This window comes from Stenella coeruleoalba (assembly GCF_951394435.1).
Source record: "Stenella coeruleoalba genome assembly, chromosome: 15".
Lineage (NCBI taxonomy): Eukaryota > Metazoa > Chordata > Mammalia > Artiodactyla > Delphinidae > Stenella > Stenella coeruleoalba.
In genome coordinates, this window is record NC_137161.1 from 71,879,558 (window position 1) to 71,897,560 (window position 18,003).

Sequence of the window (18,003 nt, forward strand, 5' to 3'; positions counted from 1 at the left end):
CTTGTATCCTGAGAAGGTCCCCTCAAAGCTGCTTAAGGGGTGCAGGATGGCAGGCCCTGACTCCCTACATCTCTCCTGGGCTTTCCTCACACCTCCCCTCCCTGGAGTGGATGGGAGGGGAGGCTTTTCCAGACAAAAATAACATATATGTAAATATATATGTTTTCAAAGGTTTTCCCATGTTTTGTTTGTTTCTTTAATGGGATAATGCCTTGAGTTTTCTTTTTCTTTTTAAAGAAATATTATTTTTAAAATTTCAGTTATCTTTACAATTTGAACACCCCTCCTTCCTTTTTTTCTGAGTTCTGGGCACTGATGAGAACCACCAGCCTCCCTCTCTAGCCTCCACCTTGCCCCTCCGAGGTGAGGACCTAGGAGAGGGGAGAGGTGACACAAAGAGCTTGGGGTGGGGGGACAGAGGATGGGATGGGGTGAGTTAAGAAAGAGCAGGCACATACTTAAGAGCTGAAAGAGAAAGAGGGAATTTTAAGGTGTGAGATGGACTGGGAGGTGCAGGCCAGCTTCAGGAATTACAGAGGAAATGAATAAAAGTGTAGGAAATGGATTGATAACCAAAAATTAGGATGTCCAATTGCTCTGGATGAGGCATATTTAAAGTGCATTAAGGATCTCGAAGAGATTGGGGAAGAGCTACGCCTGATGGCTTTTGATAGTTATGAAAGATGGATCCCGTAGGCCTTGAGTTTTTGGGGTGAAGGGAGGGTCTGAGGGACACTGTGTTGAGGTGTTCTCACAGCCATCTTTTCTCACCTTCTCTACCCCAGACAGGCATGACCCTGCTCTTTGTACTGGGCTGCATCTTCTTCCCGCTGAGCTTTGCTCTCCTCTGCTGGGGTCTGCAGAATCACTCCAACCTGCGGATGGAGAGACCAGAGGCCGTTCTGGTGGCATCCAAGTAAGAGGACAGGGTGAGGGCATCCTTCCTGGGGCCAGGGCTGGTGGAGTTGATCTCCTACTTTCAGGAAGAGCTAGTGATAAGAGCAGAAGCAGACTATGTGTGTATGTGAGCGTGGGTGGGTGGGAGATATAGAATCAAAAGACACTGGCTGTGGGATCTCTTGCAAGTCATTTAACCTCTCTGAACTTCAGAGCCCCCATGTAAACCCCATGGGTTTAATAAGAATACTCACCTTCCATTCTTCGTGGAGATGTTGTGTGAGGGTCAGGTGAATTCACGTCTGTAGAATAGGGGTAGGGAATTCCTTGGCAGTCCAGCGGTTAGGACTCCGTGCTCTCACTGCCAGGGGCCCGGGTTCAATCCCTGGTCGGAGAACTAAGATCCCACAAGCCATGTGGCCAAAATAAAATAAAATAAAATAGGGGTTGCAAACTCCCGCAAGTGACACAAGAGATGTTGGCTCTGTGGGGACTGTGTGAGCTGGAAGACTACTTTCATGCCATCCAGTGGGGGCAGCAGCTGCTCGGCTCCAGCCAGACATCATGGAGTTAAGAGTGTGGGCCCAATGTTGTCTGACCTTCTGATTTTTTTCTTAAAAGAAGTTGAGCTTTTATGTGAAATCTAATTTTTAAACACTGACACATAACTTAGAATTTAAGAAAATACTATACTGGCAACACCATACTGGCCAAACGAAACATGTTTATGGACTGGCCTGGGCCCTTGTGCTGCAAATCTATGGCCTATTTGACAACGATTAGTAACATAACTGTGAACCTTAGGGAGGAGAGGGAGCCGGCAGAAGGCAGAACTTACTTGGGTGTCTGGAAGACAAAAAACCCATCTCTATCTGCTTTAATGCCCACTATCCAAAATGAAGCCACAGCTCCTTCACCAGGTCTGTGGCCCTCCCCACAGCTCAGCACCGCCCTGCGGCCTTGCTCACCTTTGGCTCTGGAGCTATGCAAACATGGGTTTGAAAGCCAGCTTTGCCAATTCTCATAGCTAGGTTATCTTGGGCAGGTTTTTTGTCTATTTTTTTTTTTTGAATCTCTAAGCCTCAGGTTCCTGTCTATAAAACAAAGATACTACCATCTGGGAAGATTAAATAAGAATGAGATAAACCACCGTACCCCGTCCCCAGCACATAGTAAACACTCAGGAAGTTGGGTCCCTTTTCCCCTTAAGTGAAGCGCTGAGGTCAGGAAGCTAGGTCCACTATTGTCTCTAAAATTGTCCCTCACTCTTGCTGCCTAAGGCCAGGGTCTGTTCCCGCAGTACGACACTAGAGGGCAGCACAAAATTGCAAATCCCAGTCCTTTGGGGAGGTGATGGCATGGGCTTTGGACAGGCAAAGGCAAATCGTAGCGTTACTATTGAGGCGTATCTTAAGACAGGCTTGAAAACCAAAGTATGGTTTGGGTAGCAGGGCCCCACGTCATGCAGAAGTCTACAGGGCAGTTGGTTTCAGGACGAGAAGGCCAAATTCCAGGGAGGCAGCATGAAAGGGTGAGAAGCAGCTCAGAGGCCAGTGTGGTTCTGGTGGGGCTTCTGACCTGCAGTGGGACTCTGGTCAAGTCACTGGGCCTTGGTTTCCTTGCAGTGGAATGAGGGGCTTGAATCAGCCAATCCCCAGGGTCCTTTCCCACATGGAAACTGGGCTGTGAAGTTGCAGAGGAAGGGGAGCCAGGAGCATAATAAACCTGAAGAAAAAGAGAGTGACCAGGGCTTAGGGGAGGCCTGAAGGACACGGGCAGGGGCGTCATCGGGCTTGAAGTGGGTTTTCAGAGAAGCAGCACTTCCCCACCCTCTTCAAACCCTGCCGCCTAGTATGAGTGGTCTCTCGCGTTTTCTGAATTATGTGACCTTGGGGAGGGTCACTGAAGGCCTCAGGACCATTTCTTGACCTGTAAAAAGGGGACACATGTCGTTACCTCAGTGCTGTTACAATAGTTAGAGGAGATCATAGGACAGTCTTGCGGCGGCGTTGGGACCAGAGGCACCTCATGTATATATACCTCAGAGTTTCCCTCCCTCCCATTGGGGTGAGGGACGTGGGGGTCTCTGAGCCCAAAGGATACTGTGTTGAGGTGTTTTTATTCCCATCTGTTCCTTAAACTCATCCTTCAGAGACAGCAAGATGCACCAACTTCTCCCGCTCCCCCCCCCAGGGAATCCTCTTTCTCTCTGCCGGGGTGGGTGCCCCTAAGCTGGGACCCCAAGGCCGCTGAGGGACACATGTTGAGATGCCTCGGCAGAGGAGGAAATGGCAGGCATTTGCAAAGTACTGGTGGGAAACGGGGTCAGGCCCATCTGGGGGCCCAGGGCCTCCTCCCAGCTGGCCAAGGAGCCCCAGGCCACCTCCCTCCCCAAGAGGAGAGACGACCCTCCCCTGGCCCTCCCAGGCCGACCCTCCCAGGCAGGCCCCTGTGCCTGCCGCAGCGGCTGTCTCTTTAAGGGCCTCCCCCTCCCTCTTTCTCCGCTTCCCCCCACCTCTGTCGCAGCCGCCGCTGTGGTTCAGAGCTGCATGGGGAGATGCTGCTGCAGGTCCGGTTTCTTGGTGTCTGGTCGGTGCCATCATTTCCCTCCCCCTCCCCCGCCCTCCCCGAGCCGGCGACTTCCCGTCCCCCTCCCCCTCCCCACCGAGGGGGCAGGGGGCTGGGCACGAACTCTCCATAATGCCCCGTACAGCCTCCCGGCCGGGCCGCGGGCACTGTGGCGGCAGCGAGAGGCGGGAGAGCCGTGCTGACCGCTGACCACTTGCCCGGCTGCTCCTCTGTCTCCCCTCCCTCCCTTTCAGAGCTGGCACCACAGTCCCACCCCCCACCTCCCACCCCGCCTCCTCGGGCCCTCCCAGCCTCTCCACGTAAGCCCCCCCCCACCTGCCTCTCTCCCTCCCCTCCCCCATCCGCATCCTCCTCGTCCTGTACCCCCTCCCTCTGTCCTCTCACCCGGTCCTCCCCTCCTCGGCTCTCTCCCAACCCTCTGGCTGGCTTTCTCCTGCTCCCTTTCTCGGGTCCTCCCTGTCCCCGGTCTCTCCCCATTTCCCCAGTCTCATCTAACTCCCTTTCTCGGGTCCTCTGGTCTGACTCGACAGCCCCATCCCGTCCCTGCCCTGTCCCCTTTGTGCCCCTTTCTCTTTCTCTCTCTCCTTCCCCGGCTTGGCGTCCCTTCTCCACCTCTAACTCCCTTCAGCTCGGCCTCCCTGTCCCTTCTCGGCCGCTCGCTCGGCTCCCTGCCCGAGGCCTGAGCACCATGCTGACCCCAATGGTGGCTGGAGGGGTGGTGTTCCCCGGACTCTTCCTGCTCTCCAAGAACACGCTCCAGCGGCTGCCCCAGCTGCGCTGGGGGGAGGCCGACGCGGTCATTGTCTCAGCCAGGTAAACTGCATCCCTTCCCCGCCGCCCCAGGCTCTATGGGGATGGAATGGACCCTTGGCCCGGTGGGGACTGGGGGCTCCTGAAGTGGTCGGTGGGCTCTACCTCCAAGCTTCCCTCTCTCCTCGCTGCCTTACTCGCTGTCCCGGGAGACCGCATCCAAGCCCAGCCATCTGGTCTACTAGTATTCAGACTGCTCTCCCTCCCTTTCCCATTCACCCTCCCACCCTCCAAAACAGGTCCGGCCTGTGACTAAAACATCCCTATAGGATATTAGAGAGCAAGGCAAGGGGCACAGAGCTGTGTATTATTCGGGGCATGTGTTTGGGGGAATGAGGGACAGAGGAGTGAACAGTGGAACTCTGTACACCCTGGAATCCGGGCCAGAGTTGGGGAGGGGAGCGTGGTGGCACGCAATGAGAGAGCGGGAAAGTGACCAGGGGGAATCAGAGGCAACCGAGGGGCCATGGGATAACCGGCACCATGACTGGGCAGCTGACGGTGCCAGAACAGGCCCGTGGGCTTCCCCCTGCCATCCTGTGCTGTGCCCCCCCACTTCCCTGGAAGGGACACCTTGTCATCAGCCACTCGTGCTCAGCAGCTTCTCACCTCACGATGACCTCCCTGGTGTCCTCCTGGAGGAAGGCAACTCAGTGTCCAGTGAGGAATGGGTGAACCGAGGAGTAGCAGCCGGGCCAGTCCAGGAGCCTGAGGTGGTGTGGCTGAGTCCCGGGCAAGGCAGCCTTGGGGAAAGATGGGCAGGGAGCACCCAAGAAGTGCAGAAACCGGTCAGTAAGGAGGAGGAACCGAGGGGCGCGTCTCCTGCCTCTACTGCTGCTCCCTCTTCCTCCCTAGGCTAGTGTCCTCTGTCCAAGCCGTCATGGCCTCCACAGCTGGCTACATCGTCTCCACCTCCTGCAAGCACATCATAGATGACCAGTAAGTGCCATGAGACCACCTTAGCCCCCGTTCCAGCAGCCTGTGTGTGTGTGTGACCCCTGAGTACCCCAGGTCATCTAGGGGGCTCCTTCAGTGGTCCCCAAGCCCTTAACTTGAGCCTGAGCAAGTCAACTGCAGTAGCTGCAACTCAACACCCAGGGATAAATTTATCCACATCCTGTCCTTAAAGGTCAGAACCAGGAGGAGAGGGAGCGGGGAGCAAAAAGGATTCTCAAAGCAGCTCCTAGGCTTCCCGGCCTCTCGGATCATAGTAGGTTCTGAAGGTTGTTTCCTCCCGTACCTCCTCCCACCCTTTCACCCCTCGGACCCCATTTCCAATCAGCACCCAACTGGGGTGCTTCTCTACTCATGTCGGGCTCACCCCTCCCCTCCCCCCAGAATCCAGGTGTCCAGCCCCAGCTCTATGCATGAGAGGGACAGATGACACAAACAAGGCCACCAGTGGTTAGGCAGTGGGGTGGGGAGTGGAGGGTGAAGAGGCCAAAATTTGGCACTGGGAGCTGCTGCAGTGCCTGGCGCTTGCCAAAACCCCAGGCCTGAGAGGTAGAGCAGGAGGAGGGAGGAGAGGGGCCCTGTCCGTGGTGCTGACGGGCAGCTCTAGTTGACCCACGGGCCGCCGCCGCAGAGTTGCCGGTGAGGGTGCTGATGACGCCCCACGCTTAACTTCTGGTCCTGTTCCCTCCTCTGGTGGCGCTGAGCCCCAGGGACATTGTCTGGATGCCCCAACCTAGAGACATTCCCTGTCTCCCTCGAGTTCCTTCATCTGTGGACTGAGGTCCATCCCTCCCTGGAAGGGCTGCTGCGAGGAGGAATTGACTTGTGTGTGTCTAACGCCTAGAGCAGTTCTGGCCACACAGAGTGGATGCTAAACTCTTTCTTCAGACCCCCACCCCGGGGACTTGGCTTCCTCTTGTCCTCTCCCCCCATTCCCACCCCCGGGTCTAAGATGAGCCTGGATCCCCACACATTCCCTTCTCTCGCCTTCTTACAGAGGTCACTTTTCAGTTCTTACATTTTCTCCCCCGCCCCACCCAGTCTGTTCTTGTCCCTCCCCGCTTAATCCTCAGGTGGGTGGGAAGGATCAGGGTTAATCCAGGGGCAACAGCTGTTCCTACCTCTGAGCATCTAATTGCTGAAGAGGGTGGGAATGGGTTTAACCCTGCACACTGGAGCCCAGGGCCTGGAGGTCCTGGAGCCCCACAAGCTAGTGGTGTCACCGTGTCTGCTGTGACTGACTCTCCAGGCCACTCTCTGCTCTAACTTCTCTTGGGCCAGTGGGACCCCTTTCCACCTTCCTGCCCTTCGTCTCTAACCTGGGCCACTGCCTCCTCTCCTCTCTCTCTCCCTCTTGGTCACACACTCCAGCATGGGTCTCTGCTTCTCTTTTCCTGAAATCATCCCTGCTAGAGTGGGCTGCCTGTCCCCTTCCAGGCCAGCCTTCCCCAGGGTTCACCTTCTGTTTCCATCTCACCCCTGGTCCTCAGCTGCCCTGCCCTCAGGTCTCACTCCACTTCTCCCTTCAGCAGCTGCTCTTATTTTGTCCTCATATTTGCGTCCCTTCTGGCTGACTTTGCTTTCATCCCTCCACCGAGCTGGGCGAGTTCCCCTGGGCCTGCCTCTTCGACCTCCCACCCCACCTCGGACCTGTCACAGGACTGCAGATTTAAGAGAAGGTGCTTCAAGTGCTGACTCGAGAAGAAAAATGCAATGTTGCGTATTCATGCACTTTTCATTTTTGTTTACTCACTAAGTGCCTGGAACTTTCTCTGCTCTTGACTCCTTTTGCTCAGCGTTTTCTCCATAATGCTTGGCTGTACCTGAAAAAACAAGAGATGGGGCCACATTCAAGCAGAGCAAACACCGCTGACAGCACCACCAACTCCCCAGTGCGGCCTGTCTGGGACCCCTGTCTCGAATCTTCTAGGGGACAGCAGGGCTGAGAGGGAGAGCTGTGGAGCCAGACTTCTCATGTTGATCCCTTGGTCAGGTTACCTAGCCTCTCTCACCTGTAAAATGGGGTGACAACCATACCTACTTTTTATAGGCTTTCTGTGGGGAGTAAATACGTTTGTGCATGTAAAAGATTTAGAATATTAGAATAGTGCCCGCATGTAATGAGCAGTCAATTGATGTCAGCCAATGTGCTCTCTCCCCACCACTCCCAGAATTACTCTTCTGCTGTAATTCGTCCTGATCTCAGCTGTTTCTCAGATCTGGTCTGGCTTGTTTTCTCACTCTATCTCGGCCCTCAGGTCTGTGGCTGTCTTCTGGTCTCTCTTCCTTTTTCTCCCACCATATTGCAGAGAGAGAGAGAAAGAGAGAGAGAGGGAGAATGTGAATGAATGAATATGAATCCTGGGTGGGTCCTCAGGTCAGTCGGTGTTTGAATCCCAGCCCTACTACTTACCAGCTGTGTGATAGTGTGACCTTGGGCAAGTTTTTCACCCTCTACCCTTGTAACTTGAGAGTCCACTTCCGTCTCAGCGTTGTTACGAATATCACCTGAGATCTGACCCCCGTGATGCGTCCAGCATGGACCCCGGCACCTGGCAACTGCCCTGCCCATCCCCTTTCCTCCTTGACCCCCCTTTCTCTCTGCCCGACAGACACTGGCTTTCCTCTGCCTACACGCAATTTGCGGTGCCCTACTTCATCTATGACATCTACGCCATGTTCCTCTGTCACTGGCACAAGCACCAGGTCAAGGGGCACGGAGGGGACGAAGCGGGGACCAGAGCCCCGGGCAGCACCTGGGCCGCGGCACGCGGCTACCTGCACAAGGAGTTCCTCATGGTCCTCCACCATGCTGTCATGGTGCTCGTGTGCTTCCCACTGTCCGTGGTGAGTGGGGCCGCTGAGAGCCAGGGCCCCGTGTCCTGCTCATGCCAGCACTGCAGGAGCCTAGGAAGCCCTGGCTCCAGGTCCCAGCAGCAGGGCAGGCCCAGGATGGAGGGCCCCATGGAGGGGTTAATGAGCTCCAGCCCAGCCCCAAACAGCAAGAGGGTGGATCGCACCCAGCTGTGGTGCTTTGGAGCTGTGGTTACACACCACTGCCTCTGAGACTCAGTTTCCTCATCTGTAGTATCAGGAATACCATCTCACCTGCAGGATGGTTGGAGGGATACGGTGAGTTAGTGCTCCCAGCTCAGCTACTGTTCACCTGTGCTCAGACTTTCAGAGTGAAGCATCCCCAAAAGTGACGGGGGTGGGGGGGCAGGTGCTGCCCAGGAACCCAGGCTCAGGGCAGGCGGTTTCCTTCCTCTCTCAGGTGTGGCGTCAAGGCAAGGGAGATTTCTTTCTAGGCTGCTTGCTGATGGCAGAGGTCAGCACCCCCTTCGTCTGCCTTGGCAAGATCCTCATCCAGGTGAGAGGGGCGCTGGGGGTTCTGAGCGTGACAGGAGGACCGGGGAAGGGCGGGCACTTTTAGGGACCGATTGGAGATGCTTTAAAGGACAGGTGAAGAGTCGGGGCTATAAGGCGGGGTATAGGGGAGGCGTCAGGGCGGAGGGGGGCGGGTGGAGGGGAGCGGGGCCTGGGGCCCCTAACCTGGCCCCTGTCCGAGGAAGGCGAGGCAGGGAGGTGGGCCGAGGGGGGAGGTGGCCCGGGGGCTGAGCCGGGGGCGTGGCCGGAGGCGCCCCGCCCCTCACCCCGCCCCTGTCTGCCCGCCCCGCCCGCAGTACAAGCAGCAGCACACGCTGCTGCACAAGGTGAACGGGGCCCTGATGCTGCTCAGCTTCCTCTGCTGCCGGGTGCTGCTCTTCCCCTACCTGTACTGGGCCTACGGGCGGCACGCGGGCCTGCCCCTGCTCGCCGTGCCGCTCGCCATCCCGGCCCACGTCAACCTGGGCGCCGCGCTGCTCCTAGCCCCGCAGCTCTACTGGTTCTTCCTCATCTGCCGCGGGGCCTGCCGCCTCTTCCGGCCCCGGGGCTCCCGGCCGCCCTCCCCCTGTCAGACCCAGGACTGAGGGTGGGGCCGGGGGCCGGGGGCCCTCCCCACCCCACCCCTACGCCGTGGGGACAGGGCTCTGGGGCTGCTGGGTGGGGGGAGGAGCCAGTGGCCTCTTGCCCTGACAGCCCCCGGGAACTGACAGATGGACTCCGAAGGGGTGGGGACATGTCCCCTCAGGGGCTGAGGGCTGGGACCAGGTGAGTTGGAAGGCAGGGAGAGGGGACCTCTCCCTACAGTGCCTGAACCGAGCGAGGGTCGACCCCCTCCTGCCTAGCCTCTGTCTCCATCACCTCCCCTGGGCCCTGGAGAAGCGAAGGAAGAGGAAGAAGACGCACCCCTTCCCAACCGCTTAGGGCTCAAGGCTGTGGGGAGCCTGAGGGGACCAGGACTCACAGAATTGTCGGGGAGGCCCTGCTGCCAAGGCCATGCCAGCCCCCCTGCTGCAAACTCCTCTCAACTCCCTGTCACCTGGGAGGGAGGGGACACCCTATCTAGTGCCCGTGGGCTCGCTCAGGGCTGGCTGTCCCCACTGCTCCTCTCCAGGGGAGGCCAGCCTGAGGAATCTTATTTATTTTATTAATTCGTCCAAATGCAAACTCGTTTGTGGGTGTCGGGGGAGGGAGGTGGTTGCTACCCCCCAGCCTTCCCAGTGCTGAGCAACCCCGGGGGCAGGTGGGGGGCCGCCTGGTCCCTTCCCCATTAGGCTGCACATCTTGCCCTCGGGCCCTGGCATGTCCCTGGTGCTACAGACCTCTCAAGGCTTCCTCCAGTCTGGGGTCGGGGGACCCTGGGAGGTGCTTTACAGACCGCTAATAAAGACGATCTGCGTGAACGCCACCAAGGCCCTCGTCACCCAGTTCTTTGGGGCTGGGAAGGGAGCAGGCGCCTGGGGATAGAAAGCACGATGACTGGTTGACCGCAGGACAGGGCAGGACCCCCGGCCTGGGTCGCTGAGCAGTCAGGGAGAAAGAAGCAAGGACTTTTATTCATCAGCAGGAGAGGAGGGCGGGTATGGGCACTCAGGGCAGAGTCCAGGGCCCTCGTCCGTCCGGCTTTTTAGGCCCCTTTCTCACAGCTCCTATTGGGTGTGGAGATCAGAGGTGGGAGGTCACGCCACCACCGCCTCCCTGGGCTTTGGGTCCTTCAGCCTCTCCCAAGGAAGGTTGAGGTGGGCGGGGCTTGGGGAGGGGGACAGGCCTTACATGTGTGTGCAGAACTGGAAAAGCAGGAAGATGAAGGCCACCACCAGAGCGCCCACCAGGATGTGATGGAAGAGCATGGAGTCGGAACCTGCTAGACAGTGAGGTTGAGGCAGGGGCCCTGGACTCACCTCCAACCGAAGGGCCAAGGGCAGCTGTCCTCCAGGCCCCGTCAAGGAGGGCAGCCCCTTCTCAAGCTGGGTCATACCTGAGTTAACAAAGATGACAGGTCTCTCTCCAATGAACTGGGCCAGGGCCAGGAGCCTGGCTTGGTCCGAGTCTGGGTAATCAAAGAAGTCAGGTCTGTCTAGGAAGAGTGGAGACTCTGCTCCCCGGGCCAAGGCCTTGGCATTCTCCAGGATGGGTGCTGGGGACCCAGAGCAAAGTCTATGAAAGAGCCAAACAGACCCGTGCCCCCCACCCAAGAGGCTGAGGCAGACCCAGGGCCTGGCCAGGCCACAGAGCCCTAGTACAGCTGTGGAGGGCCTTGATTTTCTTCCAGGAACTTCTTGAGGGTCAGCTGAGCTCTCCATGAGAGGACCCACGCCAAACAGGGAGGATGGGAGAGAAGCATGGAGAGCAAAGAGAAAAGCCCAGGCTTGGCCTCCCAGCCTCTCAGGGGCAGGAACCCCACACCCCAGCCTTCCTCCTTCCCACTGTTCCCAGGACAGCTTCCCACCTGATTCTACGGTCCCCAGCCCAGCCAGCCACATCCACACCTGCGCCCACTGCCACGGCCTCATCACCCTTCCACTCCAGTGATGCGGTGAGGGCTCTGTGATGTCACCGCCCAGAGCCATTCTGATCACACACTCTAGGGTGAGGGGAGAGAGAAAGTGCTAGGATCTGGAATCCTTCCCCCCAAGCCTCCGAATCCAAAGGGAAGGGATTGGGACCCACAGAGCCTTTGGGCTGATGCTGATGATAGAACAATAACAGTGGAAGCCCCAGGATTTACAGATAGGGGGACTTGGTTGGGCAATCTTGCTGAAAGCCGGGACTAAGGAGAGCTGCATTCGTGTAGCAGGCATAGTGGATTTGCGGGGGGAGGGGGGACAGGCCTAAACATCTCCACTTACCCCTTGGATTGACCACAGATAGCATTTACTGAGCACTTGCTACTATGCCAAGTACTTTAAATGGACTGACTCATTTAACCATCATAAAATCCTATGAGGTAGGTACTGCTGCCCTCATCTTATAGAAGAGGGAGACAAGGCATAGATGGGCAAAGTGATGTGGGCAACACACACTTCCCAATGGCATGTATCCTCCTCCCTGAGCCTACCCCCTGCCTCGTGTCCTCAAATGCAGGGGCACAGGGGTCTCCCCCATGCCCAAACTCTGTCTCGTAGTGCTCAGCTGAGGACAACCCTGGGGTTAGCAACCTAGACAAATAACAGGCATTTCCACTAGGTGGCAGCAGTGTCTATGCCTGCCTGCTTGTTTCCCTGTTCTTGCCCAAGGAAGGCACAGCTCCCAGGCTCCAGGCCCTCCCGCCTCATCCCATCAGGTTGTATCAGGTGCTGCAGGGAAAGGTATTGCAGGCATGGGGGTTGTCAGAGGAAGTCCCCCGGCCCATCTCGGGGCAGGTCTCTTGGTCATGCACAGAGCCTTCACAGGCTACCCCTCTCTGGGTGGGCTCCCCCAAGGGCCATCCCATTTACCCTTTCTAGTTTCTGCTTTTCCCTTATTTGTCACTTCCCAACAGCCACTTTCACTCCTCTTGCCCCCCCAACCAGTGGCTAAGAACTAGCTCCCTTCTGATTGGAAGGTGGGCCTGTCTGTCACACATGTGTCCCGCCCCACCCAAGCCCAAGGACACTTCAGGGTCTCATTGGTTTTATTACACAGTTGCCTATTCAGCAGCCTCTGACAGTCCCAGTTCCATGACATGCCCCACACCAGGCATGTGTCTGTGGCGTGTATGAGGTCCTCTGTCCTACGGAAGGAGGCTCCTTCCTCCACTGGATTCGTACCCCTCATCTTTCCGATCCTCAGGGACTACCCAACCATTCTCCTCGCAGCAACCCTGGGAGGTACTTGTCAGGGTCAGCTTCTACTTCCTAAACAAGGAAAAGGCGCAAAAAGAAAAAAAGGGGGGGAAAGAGGAGACAGACTAACATCTATGGGGCCTCCTGCAGGACTGGCTCCTGTGGGCCTCTTTTCCCTACACTTACCTCTTCTAAGAAAGAGGAAGTGATTTACCCAATGACGCAGGCATGTGAAGGGCAGCAGGGACTCAACCTGGTTCCTGGCTCTGGCCCAGGGCCCCCTCCCCAAGTCTGCATGCAGCTGCCCTTGGGGCCTTAGCTGGGAGATGGGGTCCTGGGAGAAGGGGTCCAGAGCCTTTAACCTTTGGAGTAGATTTGGTAGTTTCCTCCGTTGCCTCAAAAGAACACTGCTGTCCTCTCTACCAGAAAAGGCCCTTTGCGACAGCCTGTTTCAGGCCATCCTGGATAACCCCGTGGTGCAGCTGGGCCTGACCAACCCTAAAATCTCACTGACATTTGAAGACATGCTCGAGAACCCGCTGAACAGCACCCAGTGGATGAACGATGCCGAGACGGGCCCAGTCATGCTGCAGCTCTCCCGCATTTTCCAGACCCTGAACTGCACGTAGGCCACGTGCTCCAGCCGCGGGGTCCAGGAGGGCGGCCTCTTACTTCCCAGCCGAGGGCTGGGAAGAGCGGACAGACCCCGGGGTGCCCTGGGCTGGGGAGCGGAGAAGGGCGGGCCGGAGGGGGCCCCACCCTGGGTGTTGGGCGCCCAGGCCACACTCGTGCTTGGATCTTCCTGCTGAAAAACCTCTGTGGCGGCAGCGTGCTCAGCCGTGCCTCTAGCCTCTGACAGTGTTTACAGACAAGGTCGTCACCCCGGGAAGGGGTCACCTCCCTCCAGTGTCCCTCTGGGCTCTTGAAACGCTACTTGGATTGACCTGTAAGCGCTGCTTGTAGAGTCCATTTGTTATTTGAAAGATGGCATGTTTCAATCCAAAGTGTTAACGTCAAGGGTACTAACTTAAGTAGAACTCGCAGATGACTTTTCTTTAATAAATGAATTCCCCTTTTCCAAAAAAAAGAAAAGGCCCTTTGGACACAAGCAGTGAATTATCCATTCATTTATTCATCCAACCATTAAATAAATGTATTGAGCTCCTGTTATGTGCTGGGCTCCATTTATGGCTTAGATAGAAATCACCAGGGCATGGTCTCTGCCTGCGGGGACCACAGGGGAGAGAACTCAGGGATGCACATCGTTCAGAGTATAGACAGACAATCCCTAAGGGGCTGTCTACACTTGCTGTCATCGCTCCCTCACCTTTAGTGTATTCAAACCCTTCAGACCTGGCTTTGTCCCTCCCACTGCACTGAAGCCACTTTGGCCAGGTCTGCCAATGACCCCATAACTTGCCACATCTAACGATCACTTCTGTCTTTTTACTTCTGTCATCTAATGGTTGGTTCTGTCTGTCAGCATCCTGCCTCCAGGCATGGGGGCCACACTCATCAGTTTTCTCAACTCCTCCTCCTCTGAGCTGCTCAGGCTTGGACCTTCTCTTTTCTATCTATACCCTCTCTCCCTAGGTGATCTCATCCAGTCGCATGGCTTTAAATACCATCTATACGCTGATGACTCACAAATGTATATTTCCAGCCCAGCCCTCTCCTCTCCTCCAGACTCCCCTACCCAACTTCCTGCATCATGGCTCTGTATGTCCAAAAACATCTCAAACTCAATAGATCCCAAATGGAGCTCTTGATTCTCCTATCTCAAACCTGCGCCTTTTTTCCATCGCAGCAAATGGGCTCACTATTCCTCTAGATGCTCGGCTCAACACAAAAACCTAGGAATCATCTCAAACCCCTCCCTATTTCTCTCCTGACAAACCCATAATCAAGACCTGTTGGCTAGGACCTCCCTGGAGGTCCAGTGGTTAACACTCCCTGCCTCCATTGCAGGGGGCGCAGGTTCGATCCCTGGCCAGGGAACTAAGATCCCACATGGCACGTGCAGTCAAAAAAAAAAAAAAAAAAAAAGACCTGTTGGCTCATCTCCAACCTAAATCTCAAATCCATCCACTTCCCTTCCCCTCCAGTGCCGCCCTGCCCCCCTTCATTCAAGCCAGCCCTATGTCTCATCTGGCTTATTGCAACGACCTATGGACTGCTTGATCTCTATTCCCTCTTCCCCAAGCGAGAACAGACCAGAACACGTGGATCCACTACTTAAAACCCTCCAGTGGCTTCCCTTGCCTCCTGTGTTATTTTGAACTTCTTACCCTGATCTGCGACACTCTTGTCTACCTACCCACCTCGGGTTTTCCCGAGCTTCCCTTCCTCGGCACACCCCAGCCTTTGCACACACCTCTGCCTAGGACACTCTTGCCCCAACTTGACCCAGTAATTCCTCCTCATCTTCCAGGTCACAGCTGAGACGACACTTCCCCTGGGAAGTGAACCTGAGTTTTCTGACCATGCCCTGTCACCACATCAGTCTGACTGCACTGGAGTTGTCTGTGTATTTGTCTGTCTCCCCTACAAGCCTGTAAAGCCAGAGATCATTGGCCTTGGTCGTAGCCCTAGCACCACAGTATAGAATAAGTATTCAATAAATACTTACTGGCTTAATGGATGGACGAAAAGCCTTTCCACCTCTGGACAAACCAGGGCTCAGAACTGTCTGTATTTTCCCCCGCGACTGGCTGGAACTCCAGCCTCATCCTTGCCTTCGTGCAACAAGGCTTTCTAGAGGTGAGCTGCTGGGCCTGAGCTAAACCCCAGAAGAAGAAAGCAGTGCAGGAAGCAGGGCTGGGCTTCTTGCCCAGCTCGCCCCTCCTTTTACTGCAGGCCCAGGTCTGCCTCTCCCCAAACCCACCCGCTCCTGGACGGTGTCTCCCTTAGTCCTGCCTCCTCCTTTCTTATCCTGGAGAACCTCAGAGGAAACCTAATGGTTGCCTTTATCTAAAAAAAGATATTATTTTAGTGTATTCTTTTGAGTAGGTAACATATGCACATGGTACAAAATAAATCCTCTTCCTGCCCTCCCCTGGCTCACAGCAGCCCCCTCAGAGGTCACCATAGTTACCACTTTCTTGTGCAGCCTTCCAGGAATAATTTATGCGCAAATAAACAAACATATATAAACGCTTTTTTTTTTTTCCTCAAATGGCAGCATTCCATTCATGCGCCTCCTTACCTTAGCTTTTTCAGTTACCATGAGATTGTGAAGATGATTCTGTACAAGCACATAAAGAGCCTCTTTCTTGTCATGGCTGCATGTTATTTCACTGTGTGAAATTCTCATAACTGATTGAACCAGTCGTGGACATTTAGGTTGTTTCCAGTCTTTTGCCATTGAAGACATGCTGCCGTTAATAGCCTTGAACTTCTATTATTTTGCTCATGGGCCAAATCCTAGAAGTGGATTTTTTGGATCAAAGAGTCTGACAGTGGCTATGTAACTGAAAGTGGGGTCCGGCTGCTTGCTGCGCAAAAGCCAATAAAGGAGCAAGGTTGGTGCAGAGGAACGTTTGCTTTATTTTGGGTGCTGGCAACCAGTGGGGAGGGTGGACTCCTGTCCAAAGGGCAACTCCCCCCCACTGACAATCAGTGGGCAAGAGCTTTTATAGATGGAGGGAGGGGGCTACATGCAGGAACAGCACAGTCAGCTCTGACAGTCATGTTGAAATTGGTCCTGCGGTGGTCTGATCAGTGTCATCTTGATTGTTTTAAGTACAGTTAGTCTTTAGTTCCAGGGTTGATTTGTTCCCATTTCTTGGAGGCCAGTTCTTGGAATTGTGGGAGCTTATGTCATGGCTACAGTCCGGTCATCATGTAGTTAACTTCTTCCACCTGGTGCGGGTTTCAGTATCTACAAGACAGCTCACGGGAGATGGCTCAGAATATTATCTATAGCCCTTGAGAAGGAACTAAGGGTCCTTAACTATGCTTAATGACTAAACTATTATTATTTAGTCTTGCTGGGCTGTTTTCCTTTGTTTCTGCATTTTCTCACTTCTCTGATCAAACGTATTCTTTTTTTAAAAAATTATTTATTTATTTAATTTTTAATGTATTTTTGGCTGTATTGGGTCTTTGTTGCTGCACCGTGGGCTTTTCTCTAGTTGTGGCTAGCGGGGGCTACTCTTCGTTGCGGAGCACGGGCTTCTCATTGCGGTGGCTTCTCATTGAGGAGCACGGGCTCTAGGCACGAGGACTTTAGTAGTTGCGGCACGCGGGCTCAGTAATTGTGGCTCGCGGGCTCTAGAGCGCAGGCTCAGTAGTTGGCGGTGCACGGGCTTAGTTACTCCACGGCATGTGGGATCTTCCCGGACCAGGGCTCGAACCTGTGTCCCCTGCATTGGCAGGTGGATTCTTAACCACTGCGCCACCAGGAAAGCCCTAAACTTATTGTTTAGCTAAAGTTTTCCCACAGACAAAAGGCAGGCTGAGGACACGGAGGGGCAAAGACCTAGGGTCCTGCTCCGTTTCAGCTACAGAGGTGGTGCCCATTTACTCACAGCCTCACCAACACTGTGTGTTAACATTTGCTTTGAATTTCACCATTTGATGGGTGACAAGTGGTATCTCAGCATAGTTTGGTTTTACATTTCTATTACTTTAAAAAAATTGGGGTAAAAATACACATATGAATGAATAGTTGTATCTTAGCTGTTTTCAGGCACAAAGTTCAGCAATGTTAAGTATATTCACATTGCTATGCAACCTAAAATCACAATATTTAGTGATGCCAAACTAGTGCCAGGCCTAGCATGCGGCAGCCTCTGCTCCCCAGTAGTGGGGGAGACAGAAATGGAAACAGACATGACAAACCAGAGACAGCACTGGAAGCTGGGGGCTGGGCTGGGGGTGGGGAGATGTTCCAGTAAGTCTCTTAGGAAGAGGGGGTCCAGGATGACCCCTGAAGAAAGGAAAGATCTTCCAGGCTGAGGAACTTGTATGAGCAAAGGTCCACAGGTCTGAGAGATCCAGGTGTGTTCTGGGAACCGCAAGTAATGGTCCTGAGAGCCAGCAAGATGAGCACAGGGGATGAGATTAGAGAAGTCAGGGTCTTGGGCTGAAGGGCCTTGAATCAGGTCACTGTGAGGACTTTGTCATTGGGGGCTGGCAAGTTTTGGACAAAGGAGAGCCAAGATCAAAGGCTGGAGTTAGACTGACAGGCAGGTGACAGGGCTCAGGTGAGAGACAGCAGAGAGCGGAGGAAGGCCTGCAGGGCTCTGAGGCATTCAGAGCGAAACCCCACGCTCCGCTCCACCTGAGGGACAACTGGAGATGGGAGGGTGAGGGAAGGCGGATTCGCAAAGGAGATGCCATCCCTGAGAAGGGGACTTGGACCCTCGGGGGCTGGGTTGGGTCACAGGAGAGAATCCTGAACAACTAATGGAAGGAGGCGTGGGGGGAAGGCCACAGCCTCAGGCCTCACACTCTCAGGTTTCCCAGCCAGGGTCCGAGACCCCGAGATTTCAAACCTGGGACCGTAGGCGGATCAGACCCCCTTCCCCAGCCCGTTCCTGGGTCACTGCGGATCTCTAAGCCCCGCCCCCACAGGCCCCGCCCCTACGGATATTTGGTAGGG

The 18,003-nt window shown here is 55.2% G+C and overlaps 2 protein-coding genes across 3 annotated transcripts; one reads left to right on the forward strand and one right to left on the reverse strand.

The window, feature by feature from the left end:
• Positions 1–562: 562 nt before the first annotated feature.
• Positions 563–9,983, forward strand: TLCD3B (TLC domain containing 3B). Of its 2 annotated transcripts, none has more exons than XM_079945608.1 (5): positions 563–916; positions 5,152–5,235; positions 7,863–8,097; positions 8,525–8,620; positions 8,934–9,983. In XM_079945608.1, exons 1-5 carry the CDS (start codon positions 792–794, stop codon positions 9,219–9,221), a joined length of 828 nt encoding a protein of 275 aa, XP_079801734.1. In that variant the 5' UTR covers positions 563–791; the 3' UTR covers positions 9,222–9,983. The 2 variants fall into 2 exon arrangements, with proteins under 2 accessions (XP_079801734.1, XP_079801733.1); XM_079945607.1 differs by lacking the exon at positions 563–916 and adding an exon at positions 4,155–4,299.
• Positions 9,984–10,403: 420 nt separating this feature from the next.
• On the reverse strand, positions 10,404–11,435 carry LOC307198511 (fertilization-influencing membrane protein; the record flags this gene model as incomplete). The annotated part of the gene is made up of 3 exons (XM_079945474.1): positions 10,404–10,495; positions 10,613–10,771; positions 11,363–11,435. 3 exons carry the CDS (start codon positions 11,433–11,435, stop codon positions 10,404–10,406), a joined length of 324 nt encoding a protein of 107 aa, XP_079801600.1.
• Between the last annotated feature and the right edge of the window lie 6,568 nt (positions 11,436–18,003).

Bases quoted from the DNA above. Each gene is read 5' to 3' on its own strand.
- TLCD3B (XM_079945608.1), top strand. From the start codon at position 792: ATGACCCTGCTCTTTGTACTGGGCTGCATCTTCTTCCCGCTGAGCTTT. The intron at 5,236-7,862 runs GTAAGTGCCATG...TCTGCCCGACAG, and splicing joins AAGCACATCATAGATGACCA to ACACTGGCTTTCCTCTGCCT. The intron at 8,621-8,933 runs GTGAGAGGGGCG...CCCCGCCCGCAG, and splicing joins TTGGCAAGATCCTCATCCAG to TACAAGCAGCAGCACACGCT.